General features: G+C 46.2%; 1 protein-coding gene across 4 annotated transcripts in view; it reads right to left on the bottom strand.

Annotated features, from left to right (window-relative positions):
* LOC126190640 (focadhesin) overlaps positions 1-18,574 on the bottom strand; it is a 262,444-nt gene that overhangs the window by 85,439 nt on the left and 158,431 nt on the right. For all 4 annotated transcript variants that reach the window (XM_049931059.1, XM_049931061.1, XM_049931060.1 and 1 more), the window contains exon 13: positions 8,010-8,464. In XM_049931059.1, coding sequence (XP_049787016.1) covers positions 8,010-8,464 — 455 coding nt within the window. The remainder of the gene's footprint in view (positions 1-8,009; positions 8,465-18,574) is intronic.

Here is an 18,574-nt window from a genome sequence, read left to right on the forward strand (position 1 = left end):
GTTGTTAGAGCACATGGAATCTGGTAAAACTCAAGGGGATGGAGGGGACACCAGAAGGACCCGACAAAGATGCAGACAAAATAAGTAAAAAGATTAAATGTCTTTGGACAAGCCAGTTAAAGTTATAAAACGCAGAATACGAGCAGCTGCTCGAGCGTCATCAGCTAAAACATCCGGTAAAGTAGATGGCAGGGACAGGACAACACGAAATTGACTAAAACGGGGACACGACAATAAAACATGGCGCACTGTTAATGCCTGACCACAAGGGCACTGCGGGGCTGGGTCACCGGAGAGCAGGTAGCGGTGGCTAAACCGGCAATGCCCAATCCGCAACCTGGTCAGAAGGACCTCCTCGCGCCGAGATGGTCGGGAGGATGTTGTCCAAGCAGTTGGTAGTGGTTTTACTGCCCAGAGCTTGTTTCCTTGGAGGGATGACCAAGCATCCCACCACAACGACACGAGCCTCTTACATACATCCCCACGAATGTCGGATGACGGGACACAATGGGAGGCTGGCCGAGGCAGGAGGACTGCAGCCTTGGCTGCAGCAACCGCAGCCTCATTCCCAGGCACTCCTACATGTCCGGGAACCCACAGAAAGCTGACAGAACCACCGTTATCAGCGAAAGAATGGAGGGACTGCTGTATCCGTTGAATCAAGGGATGGACCGGATAGGGAGCTCCAAGGCTCTGAAGAGCACTGAGTGAGTCAGAGCAGAGTACATATGATAAATGGTGGCGGCGGCGGGCATACTGAACGGCCTGATGGAGAGCAAAAAGCTCGGCCGTAAAGCTGGAACATTGGTCGAGGAGCCGGTATTTAAATGTGGCGGCCCCGACGACAAAGGCACAGCCGACACCATCGTCAGTTTTGGAGCCATCGGTGTAAATAAAGGTGTGACCGGCAAGTCGAGCACGAAGTTCGGCAAACCGTGAGCAATACACTGCAGCCGGAGTACCATCCTTCGGGAGTGAGCTGAGGTCGAGATAAATATGAACCGGAGCCTGGAGCCAAGGTGGTGTCGGGCTCTCACCCTCTCTGAAGGTGGTAGGGAGGGCAAAATCCAATTGTCGAAGCAGGCGACGGAAGCGGACTCCGGGGGGCAGCAGGGCAGACACATACAACCCGTACTGACGGTCGAGAGAATCGGCGAAGAAGGACTTGTAAGAGGGGTGGTCGGGCATAGACGACAGCCGGCAGGCATACCGACACAGCAGTACGTCGCGCCGGTGGGTCAACGGTAACGCGGCAGCTTCAGCATAAAGACTCTCGACAGGACTAGTGTAGAAGGCTCCGGTCGCAAGACGTATCCCCCAATGGTGGATGGAGTTGAGTCGGCGTAAGAGGGACGGCCGAGCGGACGAGTAGACGAAGCTCCCATAATCCAGCTTCGATCGGACTATGGACCGATACAAGCGAAGCAGGACAGTGCGATCCGCTCCCCAAGATGAACCGCTAAGAACTCTGAGGACATTAAGGGAACGTGTACAACGGGCCGCCAAATAAGAGACATGTGGAGACCAACACAGTTTCCTGTCCAACGTGAGCCCTAGAAACTTAGTTGTGTCCACGAATGGGAGAACAACGGGACCGAGATGTAAGGATGGCGGAAGGAACGCTTTATATCGCCAGAAGTTGATACAAACCGTCTTTTCTTCAGAGAACCGGAAGCCATTTGCCACGCTCCATGAGTAGAGGCTGTCTAGACAACGCTGAAGGCAGCGCTCCAGGAGGCATGTTCTCTGGGCACTGCAGTAGATCGCGAAGTCATCGACAAAGAGAGAGCCTGAGACATTAGGTGGAATGCAATCCATAATTGGATTGATCGCGATGGCAAAAAGGGCTACGCTCAAGACGGAGCCCTGAGGCACTCCGTTCTCCTGGAGGAAGACGTCGGACAATACGGAGCCCACACGTACCCTAAACTTTCGATCCGTTAAAAAGGAATCAATAAAAAGGGGCAGGCGACCGCGTAGGCCCCACCTGTGCATAGTGCGGAGGATACCTCCTCTCCAACAGGTGTCATAAGCCTTCTCCAAGTCGAAGAACACGGCTACCGTTTGGCGCCTTCGCAAAAAGTTGTTCACGATGAATGTCGACAAGGTCACGAGGTGGTCAACAGCGGAGCGGCGGCGACGAAAGCCGCATTGGACATTAGTAAGTAGCCGTCGAGATTCAAGAATCCAGACTAACCGAGCATTAACCATGCGCTCCATCACCTTACAGACACAGCTTGTAAGAGATATGGGGCGGTAACTAGAAGGAAGGTGTCTATCCTTCCCGGGTTTGGGTATAGGAACAACAACGGCGTCACGCCAACGCATGGGGACTTGACCTTTGGTCCAGACGCGATTGTAGGTACGGAGAAGGAAGCTTTTGCCCGCCAGAGAAAGGTGTGCCAGCATCTGAACGTGAATGGCATCCGGCCCTGGAGCAGAGGACCGGGACAGTGCAAGCGCACGTTTGAGTTCCCGCATAGTAAAGGGGGCATTATAGGTTTCCAGATTCAGCGAGTGGAAGGAAGGTCGCCGAGCCTCTTCTGCCTCTTTCCTGGGAAGGAAGGCAGGATGGTAATGGGCGGAGCTTGAAACCTCCTCGAAAAAGCGGCCAAAGGCGTTGGAGACAGCCAGAGGATCAACAAGGACCGCATTACCTGTGGTCAGGCCAGGTACCGAGGAGTGGGCCTTAATGCCCGACAGCCGGCGCAGGCTACCCCAAACGACGGAAGAGGGAGTAAAACTGTTAAAGGAGCCGGTGAAAGAGGCCCAACAAGCTTTTTTGCTGTCTTTGATGACTCTACGGCATTGCGCTCGGAGTCGTTTGTATTCAATACAATTCGCCAACGTAGGATGGCGGCGAAAGGTGCGTAAAGCACGTCGTCGAGCACGGATAGCGTCCCTACAAGCCTCGTTCCACCAGGGGACGGAAACGCGACTTGAAGAAGTAGTACGAGGAATGGAACGTTCGGCAGCATGGATGATAACAGCCGTGAGGTATTCGACCTGACTGTCACAACTGGGAAAACCGTGGTCCGGAAAGGTCGCCAGGGATGAGTAAAGTCCCCAGTCAGCTTTCAGTATGTTCCAGCTCGAAGGATGTGGGGATGGGGTGTGGTGCAGGAGACGAACGACACGGGGGAAGTGGTCACTCGAATAGGTGTCAGAAAGGACATACCACTCGAACTGACGGGCAAGACTGGTAGAACAGATCGAGAGGTCCAAGTGGGAGTAGGTATGAGTGGAGTCCGAGAGGAAAGTCGGGGCGCCGGTATTGAGGCAGACAAGATTGAGATGGTTGAAGACATCTGCCAAGAGTGAGCCTCTTGGACAGGATGCAGGAGAGCCCCAAAGGGGATGATGGACATTGACATCGCCAAACAATAAAAACGGCGGAGGAAGCTGAACGATCAGGTGCATCATGTGAGCCCGACTAACAGCGGACGACGGTGGAGTGTAGATGGTACAAACTGAAAAAGTAAAAGCAGGAAGAGTAATGCGGACAGCTATTGCTTGGAGTGGGGTGGTCAATGGGATGGGATGGTAATAGACGTCGTCCCGAATGAGCAACATGACCCCACCATGAGCTGGGACACCGTCCACAGGGGTGAGGTCATACCGCTCCGAGGTATAGTGGGTAAAGGCAATATGGTCAGTCGGGCGCAAGTTGGTTTCCTGGAGTCCAAGGACGAGCGGACAGTGCAGGCGGAGGAGCAGTTGTAATTCCTCCCGATGAGATCGAATACCTCTTATGTTCCAATGAAACAACGCCATCGCTAGTCAAAAAGTCGGGGGAACGAGACGGGGGAAGAGCTGGTCACCTCGACGGCCGCGGAGGGCCAGGTTGCGAGGGAACAACGCTACAACAGACGGGAGGCGGATCTGGTTCCATCAACTGGTCGCCAGCTGCGGCCGCAGTCCCTGGTTGTGTAGGAGGGGCAGCATCATTTGCCGACGAAAGGCCAGCTGAGCGCCTGGCAGCAGAGCGTCCCGGCGAAACTGAGGACGGCCGGGAGCAGCGACTCACGGATGGAGCGTCAGTCGAAACGCGCCGGGGTGGAGAGGGGGATAGAGACTTCTTCTTGGAGGCCTTCTTGGAAGGCCGAGGAGGCACAGGGATGGTGGGCTGGACCCGAAGAAGGTCCTCACGGGCGGGGTCCGTTTTGGAATGCCGGACCTCGGAAGCCGGGGTCCGGAACGTTTCCCCGATGGACGCCTGAGAAGAGGATCGCTTCTCAGGTGGCGTGTGGGGAGAAGGAGGAGGAAGAGTGGCCCCTGGGGCAGAGGGGGTGGGGGCCACGGGGGAGGAGGATTTGGAAGGGAAGGATTTGGGAGGCGGAGGCAGAGCCCCCTGATGGAGGGAGGAGGCGGAGGGGGGACAGGAGAGGGGTGAGGATACTACGGAAGGAGTGGACACAACTGAGGCAAACAAAGTGGTCAATGGCACGGGATGGAGGCGGTCGTAATTCTTCCTGGCCTCAGAATAAGACAGCCGATCCAAAGTTTTGATTTCTTGTATCTTCTTCTCCTTCTGATATGCGGGGCAGTCTGAGGATCTAGGCGAGTGGACGCCAGGACAATTAACGCACCGAGGTGGGGGGGTGCATGTATGTTCCTCACGAAGAGGACGTCCACAATCGCCACAGAGGGGCTCAGCCTCACACTGTGACGACATGTGCCCAAAGCGCAAACACCTAAAACAGCGCATAGGAGGCGGAACGTAGGGTCGCACGTCACACCGGTAGCACATCACCTTTACCTTCTCCGGGAGAACGTCCCCCTCGAAGGCGAGGATAAAGGCCCCGGTGTCGATGCGACGGTCTTTGGGGCCGCGCTGGACTCGCCGGATGAAATGCATGCCTCGGCGCTCCAGGTTGGCCCTGAGCTCCTCATCAGACTGTAGCAGGAGGTCACGATGAAAAATAACCCCCTGCGTCCTATTTAGTGCCAGATGTGGGACAATGGAGACTGGGATGTCCCCTAGGCGGTCGCACGCCTGGAGCGCCGCCGACTGTGTGGCGGAGGTGGTCTTGATAAGAACGGACCCTGAACGCATCTTGCTGAGAGCCTCGATTTCCCCGAAGATGTCCTCAATGTGCTGAACAAAGAACATGGGCTTGGAGGTGGCGAATGTCCCCCCATCGGTTCGAGAACAGACCAAATAGCGGGGGAAGTACTTCGCTCCAAGCCGGCGGGCCTGTCCCTCCTCCCATGGAGTGGCCAAGGGGGAAGGGGCAGGAGAACCAGAACTAGAAACAGTACCTTTTCTTTTGAAAGACTCGGCCGCAGAGCGACCTGATACATGGTGACGTTTCATCTGCGAAACGTCCGCCCCGATACCACCCACTCCGACCAGGGGCTCTCCCCACGGGCGCCACCCAGCCGCAGCAAGGGCCACCTGGCAGGATGACCATTGCCGGGAGTCCTGATGCCCCAAGGAGACGGGCATCTACTCCTTGGCCGACGTGGGGAGGGTGCAGCTCAGGTATCGGCAGTACGATCCCTGTGTGTCAGGGGGCTACAACCTAGAGGGTACATGACGACCCCACCACAACGGGCTGGCTACCGTGCTGGATTTCTGGTGCCATGGAAAGTCCATCATGATCGCTGGTGCAGATGGAGACGCACTATGGGCGTAACTTGGACAACCCAAAAGGCGTTTAGGCCCAATTTGAGTAATAGTGGGTATGGTTACAACGCTGGTGCAATGCTGAGTGCACTTAGGACCAGTGGTACACCACGTAAGGTGTCCTTCCCCAAAAGGCTCGTACTTCTGTAGAAATTTAGAAAAATGGAGGTCAAACCCCAAGGGGGACCATCACATGGAAGGCCGAAACGGTTGAAACTTCTTTTAGTCGCCTCGTACGACAGGCAGGAATACCTCGGGCCTATTCTTACCCCGGACCCGCAGGGGGATCCGGAGAGCGTGTTGTAATGTTTTATGTTCACGAAATGACTGTTGTGGTACACCGATTTTCTGCTATAGTCCTGAGAAATAAAGCTGTGTACTAATTTATCTGCTTATCTTTCATAATAGGACGTTAAATATTGCCTTGTGAGCAACATATTCATTTTCTTATTCATGTGTCCCGTAAGATATGAGAAAAAACAGTATCAAGAAACAGTCCTGAGGCTTATGATGGGACACCCATAATAGCAATGCCAACATCAGAGCTGGATGAGCAAGGTGTAGACATGCTGTGGGATACTTGGCAAGGATATTAGCACCTCTTTCCCCCTTCCTCTGTACACTTGACTATTTTGATAATAAAGTAAACGGAGGAGGGTGTTAGTACCTGATAGCATTCCAGATTACCTGCCAGCCTGGTTGTTGACCTCAATGTGCAGTCTTTTCAATGGCACCATGGAGAGCACAATGTTTGCAGAGGTCTGGCTGCTTGCATGATACCACTAATCAATATCCCAACTGGATGTGGTTCAGGCGGTCTCGTGCATTCCACAAAGCTTCAGTTATTGTGCCACTCAGATATTCAGAGTTTGATCCTGCTGTTTTCATCTCTTGAATCAAATAACTCCTGATGTGTTTCCCATATTTTTTACCAGTAATGCTATATTATGGGTGTTGCTTCTGGCCAGCCATTCACTGGGAGAAGTTTGTTGTTACAGATGCCACAAAACCATTGTTCCACACATCTCTGTGTCACCGTCTGTGTGAATGGTTACAAAGTCTGTCTCTATCTACTTTCAAGTACGAGTAGCAGAGGCTAAAACACACAAATTGGTAAGTAGACTCTCCTTTCCTGTCCTAGACTGAGAAAGCATCTCAGGAATTATTGACATGGGTCTCTGATTTGAAAAACATGATACTTGAAATATTCCTGTCTCTAGTAAAGACATTAAACCTTATGTCAAGAAGGTGAACCACAGGCAGCCCTCCAAAGTAGCTTCCTGACCTGAGAAATAACTGCTATATTGTAAGCTTTGAGTTATGTTGCTACCAAATTTATTTTCTTACAACATTCCCTTTATGGAGAACTGTATTTTCCTCAAATAATCTCACTCTTTCGTAGGAAACAGTACTGAATGAATATTATCACATCACATCAGAATGTGTGTTGCTTATGTCTCTCCTTTTCCAAAACATAATGTGTTTAAGAAAATAACCACATTCTTATTCCAGTCCAATAGTAAACAACTGCACACTATTACTGATCCTCCAAGTGGTTTCTCCAACTTACCTACAAAGGGTCAGTGTCAAAATTTTTCAGTAATAGTAGTAGTAATAGTAGTAGGAAAAAAAGACAGAATGGTGTACTAAAGGGTTGGAAAGTAGACCAATATGATGCAGGTTTTCTCTGGTATCCTGAAACTCACTACAGTTAAATATGTTGATTGTTGCTCAACAAGTGTAACACATTTCCTTTTCCCATTTGTGTCCATGCAGGGCAGTGCTCTATAACTAATGATCTTGATGTCAACCGCACAACCCTTGACATCTCTTCCTTCTTTCTTACTCTCTTTCCTTCTTTTAAATCTCAGGACTCTTCTAAAAATGTTCTGCATTATTAGTGGACTGATGACTGCAGTTCACTATGAGTGTAGTAAACAGTGGGATGTGACACTTCATAAACTGCAGTTTAAAACCCTGGAACATGTTATGAGGTGGAAATAGAACAAACAAAAACTCAAGAATCTCTTCTCTAAAATGTCAATGTTCCCAGAAAGTATATTCAAAGTCTGCATAAAAGTGTTCAGACTAATCTGCTAATAGAAAACTTGCAGTTACCCTGCCTCATATGAAACAAGATCCAATTTTGGAGTTAAAAACAAGTCTTTGGTTTTGGTAATCCTCAACTAAACGTTATAAATGTCCATTTTGTGCCTCTTACTACATCTTACTACAGAGATTCATAAATTTCAGCAATATGCAGAAGAGTTGTAGCAAGATAACTAAAAAAAAATACATGACCTATTCTTGATTAGTTAAAAGTCTATGACACATGGAATGAATTCAAAACTTCTTGCAAACAGTGTCAATTCATACTTACCAAGTCCAATGAAATGTTTAGTTTACAAACAAAATCTTCTAGAAACTTTCTTGCAGATGGAGAAGTGGCTGACTGTTTAGCTGCCACAGTTAGTGCACACTCCCTTATATCTTTTCCACAATTAATGAAGTCATCAAGAAAGTTCCAGTTGAGGGGAGGCAAGGGTTTTGGATAACTGTAACCCAACACCCTAAGACACTCCTTTGCAACCAGTCTTTCTTTCTCTGGAAGATCTGACTGCTTTGAGAGAGAGACAGCAAGACCAACTACTCCTCTGCAGACACAGTGGTGTGGCAGACTTGAATATGTGTCAGGTTCACTTCTGCCTGGTGGTAGGTGATACACACCTCCACGAAAACAGAGGAACTCGGTATTAAGCCACTGACGCAATGCTTGTCCTGCTGATTCTAGTGCCTCACTCTTCACACCTAAAAGCATTTGTCCCCAGCATTCACCTGGTGAAGTAAAAGAAGTAAAAATTAACTATAGCCTTTAAAAATTGAAAAATTTTGATTGTAAAAAGAAAAAGTACATCCAGAAAATCAGTAAGTTTACAGAGACGGATGGTGAGGGCAACACTTACACTATGGAGGCACAACTTCCAGAATAGCAAGCAATAAAAATGAAAAGAGATACAATGCTCCTAGCTTTTGGTAATGCAAGTTCCTTCCACAAGCAGGAAAGAAGACATGGAATAGGGGTATAGATTGGGGAGCAGAACTCTGCATGGACAAAGAAGGAAAGAAAATAGGATGAAGAAAGAGTAATATAATACAAATAAAGTATGAAAATAGATAGAGAAAAGGCAGGATGTTTATGGTAGGAAGTGGTAGTTGGTGTGTGGATGTGGCAAGTTTTACATCGGGAACTACTGTTGTGAATGAACCCTGAGGTAGGAATGGTGGTATGGGAATGTAATGTCTGACAAGAATACTGCAGAGGTTAGAAGGCAATTGGGGATAACAGTGGATCTTGAGGCAAGGGTAACATGGAGAGATTACCACATTTTGGGCCTCAACTAGAAAAAATTTAGTTCTGGCAAATTAGTCTATTGAGGGGTACAATACCAAAGTGATACTGTGTAACAAGGTGAGTGCTTCTAATTTTTTTGTAAATAAGATTTTTGATGGTAAGAGATGAGGAGGGAAGGGTTGGAAGGTGACACTTTGCTACAGAGTTTTTTTTATCAAAGTCCGTATTGGTATTGAGGTACCGAGTGTTGGAACAGAAATGTTTATCTAGGCTGTAAGGAGTTAAGCATTTAATGTCCCGAGTTTGAGTCTCGGTCTGGCACACAGTTTTAATCTGCCAGGAAGTTTCATATCAGTGCACAATCTGCTGTAGAGTGAAAATTTCATTCTAGAAACATCCCCTAGGCTGTGGCTAAGCCATGTCTCCACAATATCCTTTCTTCCAGGAGTGCTTGTTCTGCAAGGTTCGCAGGAGAGCTTCTGTGAATTTTGGAAGGTAGGAGACAAGGTACTGGCGGAATTAAAGCTGTGAGGACGGGGCACGAGCCGTGCTTGGGAAGCTCAGTCGGTAGAGTGCTTGCCCGCGAAAGGCAAAGGTCCCAAGTTTGAGTCTCGGTCCGGCACACGGTTTTAATCTGCCAGGAAGTTTCAGATCTAAGTGCTTGCTATACCACAAAGGCCAATTGCTTTCTCCCATCCAGAAGCAGTCTGCCTCAACCACAAAGATAAGAACTTACTCTCCAACATAAAATCTAATTTCACCACACTAAGAGATTTAACCTATGTCAGTCTAACATCAACCCACTTTTCTCCTTTCTGCACTGGTGTCAAAATTTTTTTTATCTTGATTTTTATCAATCCCCCCACAGTTGCTATTCCTTTCCCCTTCCTAGCTGGTGAAGTGCTTAATAATGTACAATCTTTGACTTTCTATTTTCTCCATAAAAACTTTTTTTTGATCTTATCTCTTCTCTTCCTTATATAAGGTGGATTCTTCTCATCCTGTGTTCCAAGTAATACCAACTTCTGTGTGACCATCCTCAAATAATTTATCTTTTCTCCTTGCAGAATAAATTTTTGGTTTTGTGAAGTATCTGGCACTGCGCGCCATGGAATTTGAATCCCTGCCACACATCATGGACGTCTAAGGCCCCTAGAGGTCTCGGCACCATCGCGCCGTAAGCTGTGGCAGCGCAAGCGTTCTGGCCCGCATTTAGTGTGAGGGCGCCACCATGGAACATGTGGTTCCAGCGGCCAATAGCGGCACCCCTGATAAGAGTATTTAAGCACCTGCCTCTCGCTTAGCCAGTGAGTCTAATCATTGCGTGAGTATTGACAAATCGCCTCAACAACAGACAGCGTGTTTATCATTCTTTGTTTTCATTACTAGTGGACATCTTGGATTCGTATGGTTGTCTCTGTCACTCCGTTGCTTCTTGCATGTTGTCGTTGTAAGGTCTCTCTCCATTGTCCGTCATTGTTTCGTGTCTGTCCTTTCCGTTAGTTTGTTTGTTCGTGGGCCACTCTCTGTTTGGTCCCATCACACTTTCTCGTCCACCCCGCAACCATTACGGTCACGGTCACAACAGATTACAGCATCATTGGTGACGCGGTAAATGGTGGTAGTTGCTAGCATGGAGGCAAAGTTGGTCTGTCTTCTGGAGCAACAGCTGCAGAATCATGCAGCAGCAGCAGCAGCTCCAGTCAGACATCTTACAAAAGTCACTGCAGTTGTAATGGACAAAGTCGATGCCCGGGACGTGTTGCTACAACAGCTTCAGAGTCCTCGGGTGTCTGATGCTTTCCCATGTCCGTTGTCGTTTCCACCATTTAATGACACTGAAGAGGACTGGGAAACCTAGTCATAGACGACTCCTTGCAGTGGTCACTGTTTTTGTCTTGGGCCTACCCAGATACATTCTTTCTTCTCCACAAGTTGGCACCATTGTCCAATCCTGTGGCTCTCTCTTTCCAGGAGATATGCCTTTTGCTGACAAACTATTATTCCCAAAACTACCATGTGGTTGCCTCTTGGCTGGAGTTCCACCAGTACCATAAACAGCCTGGTCAATCGTATTGTTCCTGGGTCACGGACTTGTAGGGTCTCAGCCGTCGATGTGATTTTACGTACACCAATCAGCAGTGTAAGGTTTTGTATGCGGACTCCCTGATCCGGGATGTGGTGGTTCAGCTGGCTCGCAATCCTGAGGCCCATACTGCGGCACTGAAACTCGACAACTCCTCCTTGGAAGAGATTCTCCACATTGCCCACTCCTTTGAAATTGCTCAAGCGGCTAACGAGCGTCTTATGGCGCGACCGCACATGGCGGTGATCACGGCGTCACGGTGCGTTCTGCCCTCGCGATGTCGACGTGGCCCAGCTGACAGAGGCTAGCACTGTCGGGACTCCTCAATGTCCGACATCTCTATGGCATCGGTGCCTTCGGTCGCCCCTCGTCGCCAGTCGCACTGCCCACTTCCATCTTGCCCACAGTGCTTTGCTGCACAATCGTGGGCTGATTGTCCCCACCGCTGGGAAATGTGCACGCTGTGTAACAAGGAGGACCACATCCGATCGGTTTGTCGTAGTCGCTCGATTCACTCCAGTTCTGCCCCTCTTTGGCCTCAAGATACAGTCCATGCTCCGCAATCGGTTGTCCCACAGGATGACCTGTCAGCACGGAAGCTTTTCCTCACACTCCGCCTTTTCACTGAGGATGTCAGTTTTCAGGTCGACAGTCCCTGATTAATATGGCGATGTATACCCGGCTGGGCTCTTCTGAGTTGTCACCTCCCTCTTGCCCGTTTGGTCGCCTACGAAGATGGTTCCATTCCCATTCGTGGACAGTTCATCGTCCAGGTGACAGACAAGCATGTTCCACAGCTCCTTACCCTCTTTGTCGTCGACCACCACCCGGATTTTTATATTTTTGGCCTGTATGTGTTTCAACTGTTTGGCTTTTCAATTTCTGACAAAGTTAAGGTCGTTTCCATGGCTGTTCCTTTTCAGGACTTGGACGATCTGTGCTCCACTTTTGCATCATTGTTTGCAACGGATCTCGGATGTGCTTCTGGCTTTCAGGTGCACTCACCCTACGGCCAGATGCACAGCCTCGCTTTTTCCGGGTCCGGCCCCTTCCGGTGGCCTTACAGCTGGCGGTCAAGCAGGAACTTGATCTGTTCCAGGCCGCTGGTGTTCTGGAGCCTGTAACTTACAGTCCTTGGCAACACCACTGGTGGCCGTACGGAAACCCAATGGGTCCCTTCGGCTGTGTGGGGACTTCGGCGCTACAGACAATGCTCAGTCCCTCATTGACACTTACCCCATTCCCGACAGGAAGACCTTCTCGCCAAGCTTGCCAGGGGAGAGTATTTTTCAAAGATCAACCTGGCTGAGGCATACCACCAGTTGCCCTTGGATGCCGAATCTCAGAACATCATGGTTATCAACACCCCTTTTGGATTGTACAAGTACAAGCGCCTTCCCTTTGGTGTCTCTTCAGCGCCGCTCATTTTCCAGCGATTCCTGGAGCAGCTTGTGTGAATTATCCGGATGTCATCTTGGTCACTGGGCGTTCTCACCAGGAACATTTGCAAAACCTCAGCGCCTTATTTCACGCTCTGCAATCTGCTGGTTTACGTTGTCGGCTGGACAAGTCTTGGTTTTTTTCAACTGGAAGTGGAAAACTTAGGTCAATGGCTTAGCAAAGATGGCATTCGTCCTTCAGGTCATAATGTCGCGGCCATTGAGGCCCTTCCTCATCCCAAGGACTTATCTGAACTCCAGGTGTTTTTGGGCAAGGTTACTTTAAGTAATAACTTAAAGTTTTTGCACCAGGCTGCCGCCGTTGCTCAATCCCTCAACCACTTGCGTCGCAAAGGGGTACCTTTTGATTGGACTCCTGCCTGTGACCAGGCTTTTCTCCATTTAAAGGCGATGGTGAAGTCCGCCCCTTCCCTTACTCCCTTCTCTCCGGACCGTCCTTTGGTTGTGGCGGCTGATGCGACGGCATATGGCATTGGGGCTGTCCTTGCGCACCAGGATGCCGAAGGCTCCGAACAGCCCATCGCTTATGCTTCTAAGATGTTGACCCCAGCATAATGGAATTACTCCCAGATTGAAAAGGAAGCCCTGGCGATTGTGTTCGCTGTCCAAAAATATCACACCTATCTCTTTGGGGCAAAGTTCACCCTCCTGACGGACCATAAACCCTTGGTTACACTTTTCGGACCCCATTCTCACGTTCCAGAGCAGATGGCTCAACATCTCCAGCACTGGGCATTGTTTTTACATAATTATGCTTACACCATCCGGTATAAACCCACCGCCCACAAAGCTAACGCAGACACTTTGTCATGTCTCCCAGCAGGCCCCGATCCTGCCTTTGACTGACAGGAGGTCCTCTGCTTTCACATTGATTCTGCCTGCCGTGATGCACTGGACGGTCTGCCTCTTATGGTTGCTCACATTGCTGTGGCTATCCGCTGTGACCCTGTCTTGCGGCAGATTCTGCACTAAGTGGTCCATGGATGGCCCTCCTATGTTACTCGTCAGATGCAGTCTGATTTCGGCACCTGGCGCCACCTGTCCCACAGGCTCTCCGTGGTCGATGATGTCCTTGTGTTGGCCACGGAGTCAGATGCCCATCGGGTGGTCATCCCTCCCGAATTGCGGCTTTGGGTGCTCAGTTTGTTACACCGCGCGCACTGGGGTATGTCACGTATGAAAGGTTTGGCTCGCTGGCACGTGTATTGGCCCGGCATCAATGGCAATATTGAGCACTTGGTCTGTGGGTGCACTGTCTGTGCACATCACCAGGCAAGGCCCCCTCAGTCGTTTGCACCATGGCCTGTGCCTCGCCGCCCCTGGGATCGCATCCATATCGATTTTGCGGGTCAGTTTTTGGGGTCCATGTGGTTACTCATCGTTGATGCATACTCCAAATACACATGTTATCCGCATGGCATCCACCACCACGGAGGCTACACTCACAGCCCTGGCCCAGGTTCTCGGCATTGAGGGCCTGCCACACACGTTGGCCTCCAATAATGGTACCCAATCCATGGCGTGATCCTTCCATGACTTCTGTCAGGCCAACGGTATCAAACATATCCGTAGCCCCCCTTTACACACTTTCATCCTGCTATCCCCCTGGACTGAACCTACGTTAACCAACCTTACTCTTCAGTCTTCTCCTTTTTCCCTCTCCTCTTTAGCCATTCATGCATCTTTTCATCCTACATAGTTGTGTTTATCTTAATAATATATACCTCTTTAATTCTGTATGCATCCTCTTTGGTTTGAAGCTGGCACAGTACTTAACAGTAGAATATCTTTGGTTTCCCTCTGACAACCATGCCTCCATCCTTGCTACCCTCCCTGTTTCCCGTTCCCTGTTGCTTCATAACCTGGGCTGTGAGTAACTGAATCCACTTTCCCTTCTTCCCTTTTTTCCCATCTCTCCTCCCTCATGAAGGAACAAAGTTCCGAAAGCTAGGAATGTAAATTTTCTCACAAAAGATTGATGATGTTTCAAGAATTGGAAAAAATTATTTTTACACCTTAGATCGGACGCACAAAGATGTAAATTTGAAATATGCTGCAGTTTCATATCTTGGAATTCTAACACAGTTCGAATGTAACTTTTATATATGTTATTAACTACAGTGTGTTGTATAATAAGTTGCGAACATGATGTTATATTATCATAACATAGAGAGCAGAACTGAAACACTAATGAGGAAAGGCAACTACTTGCCTGCAGGACTGGTGGACAGCAGACAGACAGATTCCTAAAAAGTGAAGGCTTGAAAGCTAGTGAAATTTTTGATTTGTTCATGTATCTCTGTGACTCCCATCAAGCATCTATAAATGGCTGGTTGCCTTTCCTCATTTTTTTTGCTTTTTGTTATTTTGGTAGAGTAGAGTGGAATAGAGTTTTATTGGACCTGGTAATCATATAGTAGAAAAATAGTACATTCTGATGTACGACAAGTCAATGTATAACAAAATATAATCTTAAATTTGCATTAATTTCATTATTTCTACATTCAATGATCACTGAGTTACAACATAGAGAGCAAATATTGTACAAAAATAAAGAATAGATATTTTAAAGCAAAAAAAAAGCATGTACTGCACTGGCACATTAAATTTGTATTACAGCAACATTTACACGTTCAATCATTACAGTTCTAGTAACATTTATGTGATACAACACTAAGGCAAAAACACAGATCGTTAGTGAACTGCCTGAAGGAACTCGTGGAGGCCATAGAAGTAGTGATGAGTCAAATATGCCTTAGCAATTGACTTGAAATTTGCCAAGTCATTTACTGATTTAATTTGTGGGGGAAGTTTATTGTAAATAACTTTCCCATAATACAGGGTTCCTATTTTATTCATGGTGGGGTTGGTGGACTCTAAAGTTTCCTTTTTGCCTGGTGTTATAGGAGTGGATATTTTCATTTTTCTGGAAGAGAGCGGGATTTTCCATTGAATTTTTTTTCACAAACACTGTTATCTCATATACATAAATAGCTTTTTAAAGAGTGATCTACAGGTTTTGTTCCATTTTACACCTTCCATAGTTTTTATAATTCTTTTTTGTAGCCTAAAGATCTTTTGGCTAAGAAAAGAGTTACCCCAGAAAATATTCCCTATTTCAGTTGTGAGTAGGGCTATTGATAGGCATAATACACAGTTTTCAGAGAATCTTGTTGCAGCATCCCACTAATATTCTCATTAAGAAGCATGTAGTGCTTAATTTCTTATAGACTTTTTCAATATGCATCCCCCATTTATCTTGGAGCCATACTCCCAAGAACTTAATGTTGTCTACATTCTGACAGTATTTGTCAGATATCTGAATCCGAACAGTTTGCTCACCTTTTTCACATTATAGAAATTTAGTACCACTGTCTTTCTGTATTACCAATTTGTTGTGAGTGAACCAGTTTTCACTATTGTGCAATGTGTCTGTTGTAGACTTCTGAAGCATTTCTATTTCTTTCCCACTACCTAGCACACTTGTATTGTCAGCAAACTGGATGATGATCTTGCAGAATCTGTTTAGGTCATTCACATATAACAGAAATAGAAGAGGTCCCGGAACTGAACCTTGTGGCACTCCATATTTAATGGTTTCATAGTTTGAATAATGTTGAGTGAGTTTGAGAAATTTTGATGTTGCACTTCAACCACTTGTTTTCAATCGCTTAGGTATGACTTTATCCAGTTGTCAGATGTTCCTAATCCCCCTGTTGTCAATCTTAGATAATATTTGTGTGTGATCTATGATATCAAAAGCATTACATCTACACATATTCCAATGACATTTTTGCCATTATCTAGTTCCTGAAGTACTTCACTTAATAGTTTAAAAATTGCTGTATTAATTGATTGGCCTTTCCTGAAACCAGGTTGTGCTGTGGATACAATTTTTTGGCCTTCCAAAAAATCTACTACTCTTCTTTGAACAATTTTTTCTATGATTTTTGAGAATACAGATAGTAGAGCAATGGGCCTGTAGTTAGCCACTTCATCCTTTTAACTTTTTTGAATAGTGGTTTGAGCTTAGCTGTTTTTAGGCATGATGGGAAAATTCTGGTCTGAAAGGAACTATTATAAAGGTGAGCTATTAATTTAATTGGAGTTATTAATTTAACAAGAGACTTTAATGCCAAATTAAGCAGGGTAAAGGAGATACAGAGATGTAATAGGGAAATGGGCAGCACAACGAAAAACAAACCAGAATGGCATGACATTGGTAGAATTCTGTAGAAACCATGACATGATCTCAAAAGCAACATACTTCATGAGAAGACAAAATAAACTTCCTGGCAGATTAAAACTGATCTCATTCTGAAGACCAAATAAACTCAAAACCTAGAAACACCCAGGCTGTGCAAAAGGAGAATGGCAGTAGGATCATCTCTGCATGGATAAGAACTACCACAAGAAAATCTACAAATGTGAAAGTCCTGAGAGGCACTGACACCGAATCACATCATTACTTGATAAAAATAAAAATTAAATTCACCCAATTGAGAAAGAAAAAAATCCTACCCAAAGAGAAACGAACCTATGACCTTCATAAATTGATAAATAAAGATAAATATGATGAACAAAATAGGAATATAAAAATAACAAATGATCTGGATGAAATAATTCTCCTATTGAAACAAATAGCTGAACAAGCAGCCCCAATAAATCCTTGGAAAAAACACCAGTGGTGGAAGGACGGATGTGATAAAACAGGGGAAGATACACACCACGCCTGGTTAGGGTATCCGAGGGGGGGGGGGGGGGGGACAACCCAAAAGAATCTTACTTAGAACATACAAAACAAAGAAAGATAATTCAAAAAACATTATTGAGGGTTGAACGTCAATATCAAAAATATCAAAAAGATATACTTTCTATGATAGAAACATATAGTAAGAAAACAAACTCACGAGATTACTACAAAACATTTAGCAGACAACTCCAAAGATATGATCCCCCAACACTAATGCTAAAAGATAAAAACAATAAGATAGCCCATAATGATAAAAGAAATTCAGAAATTTTAGCAGAAACATTTAACAAATTGCTAAATTGCGAGGATCATCCTGAGCTTCTTGAAATAAACACAGTAACTCCAATAAAAACACCACCAGAAAATATAAACCAATTGACAATGCAGGAAGTCTGCAAAGCTTTGAGTGAGCTCAGGAACTACTGTATAGGTACATAAGGAGAAGCCCCAACAAGCTACGACAATAGCTAAAAAGCAATGACAATAAACACTAGCGTGACCTCTGTAAGCGTTGGAAAAGATGTATTTTGTTAAGGCGAATGACAAATGATAAAAACTTTGTTCATGTTTCTTTGTCAATTATTACATAGACTGTCTTTAGTTCTTGTAGGGAGAAGACATATTTTTTTGTGAGAAGTGTGTAGTGTACTTTGTGTTGTCTGAATAATAATTTTTATGGAAATATGAAGTGTGAGAGTTCTTTTTAGTGCAAAATCACGAAAGTTTTCTTTTCTTCCACGCATTATGCTAACGTAATGTCACTGTAGCTGCCTGCATCTGAAGAGGAAGTCTGATAAAAATCTGTATTGTATTCACAGTAAAAAATGAGAAGCACTTATGGCGGAAGAAGAAGCATATAACTAAATTCCGTAAATCTCAACGATGTAAAGAAAGAAAAATCGACGTAAGTTCACACTACTACTGACTTACAATTTACAAGATTTGTAAATTAAGACTGAAAGAAAATTAATTCGCTTTGAAATTTTATAAAATCAAATTTGATGCTACTGTGGTTCATTCCAATAATAATAATAATAATAATAATAATAATAATTTATATTTTTGCAGAACTGGCGACATGACACTGAGAAAGCCATGAAACCAGTTGTCTATAAAGTAAGTTATTCAAAATTACATATGACATTGTTGAAATTTTTTGCATGTACTAATTCTTTTTAAATGTTCATGTGCAACATCACAACTTGGAGCAAAATAACAAGAACCAAACATTCTTGTGGATAAAGTAACCAATTTAAAATAGAAACCAGAATTTACAGAAAATTTTGGAAATACG

This window comes from Schistocerca cancellata, chromosome 6 (assembly GCF_023864275.1).
Source record: "Schistocerca cancellata isolate TAMUIC-IGC-003103 chromosome 6, iqSchCanc2.1, whole genome shotgun sequence".
Classification (NCBI taxonomy): domain Eukaryota; kingdom Metazoa; phylum Arthropoda; class Insecta; order Orthoptera; family Acrididae; genus Schistocerca; species Schistocerca cancellata.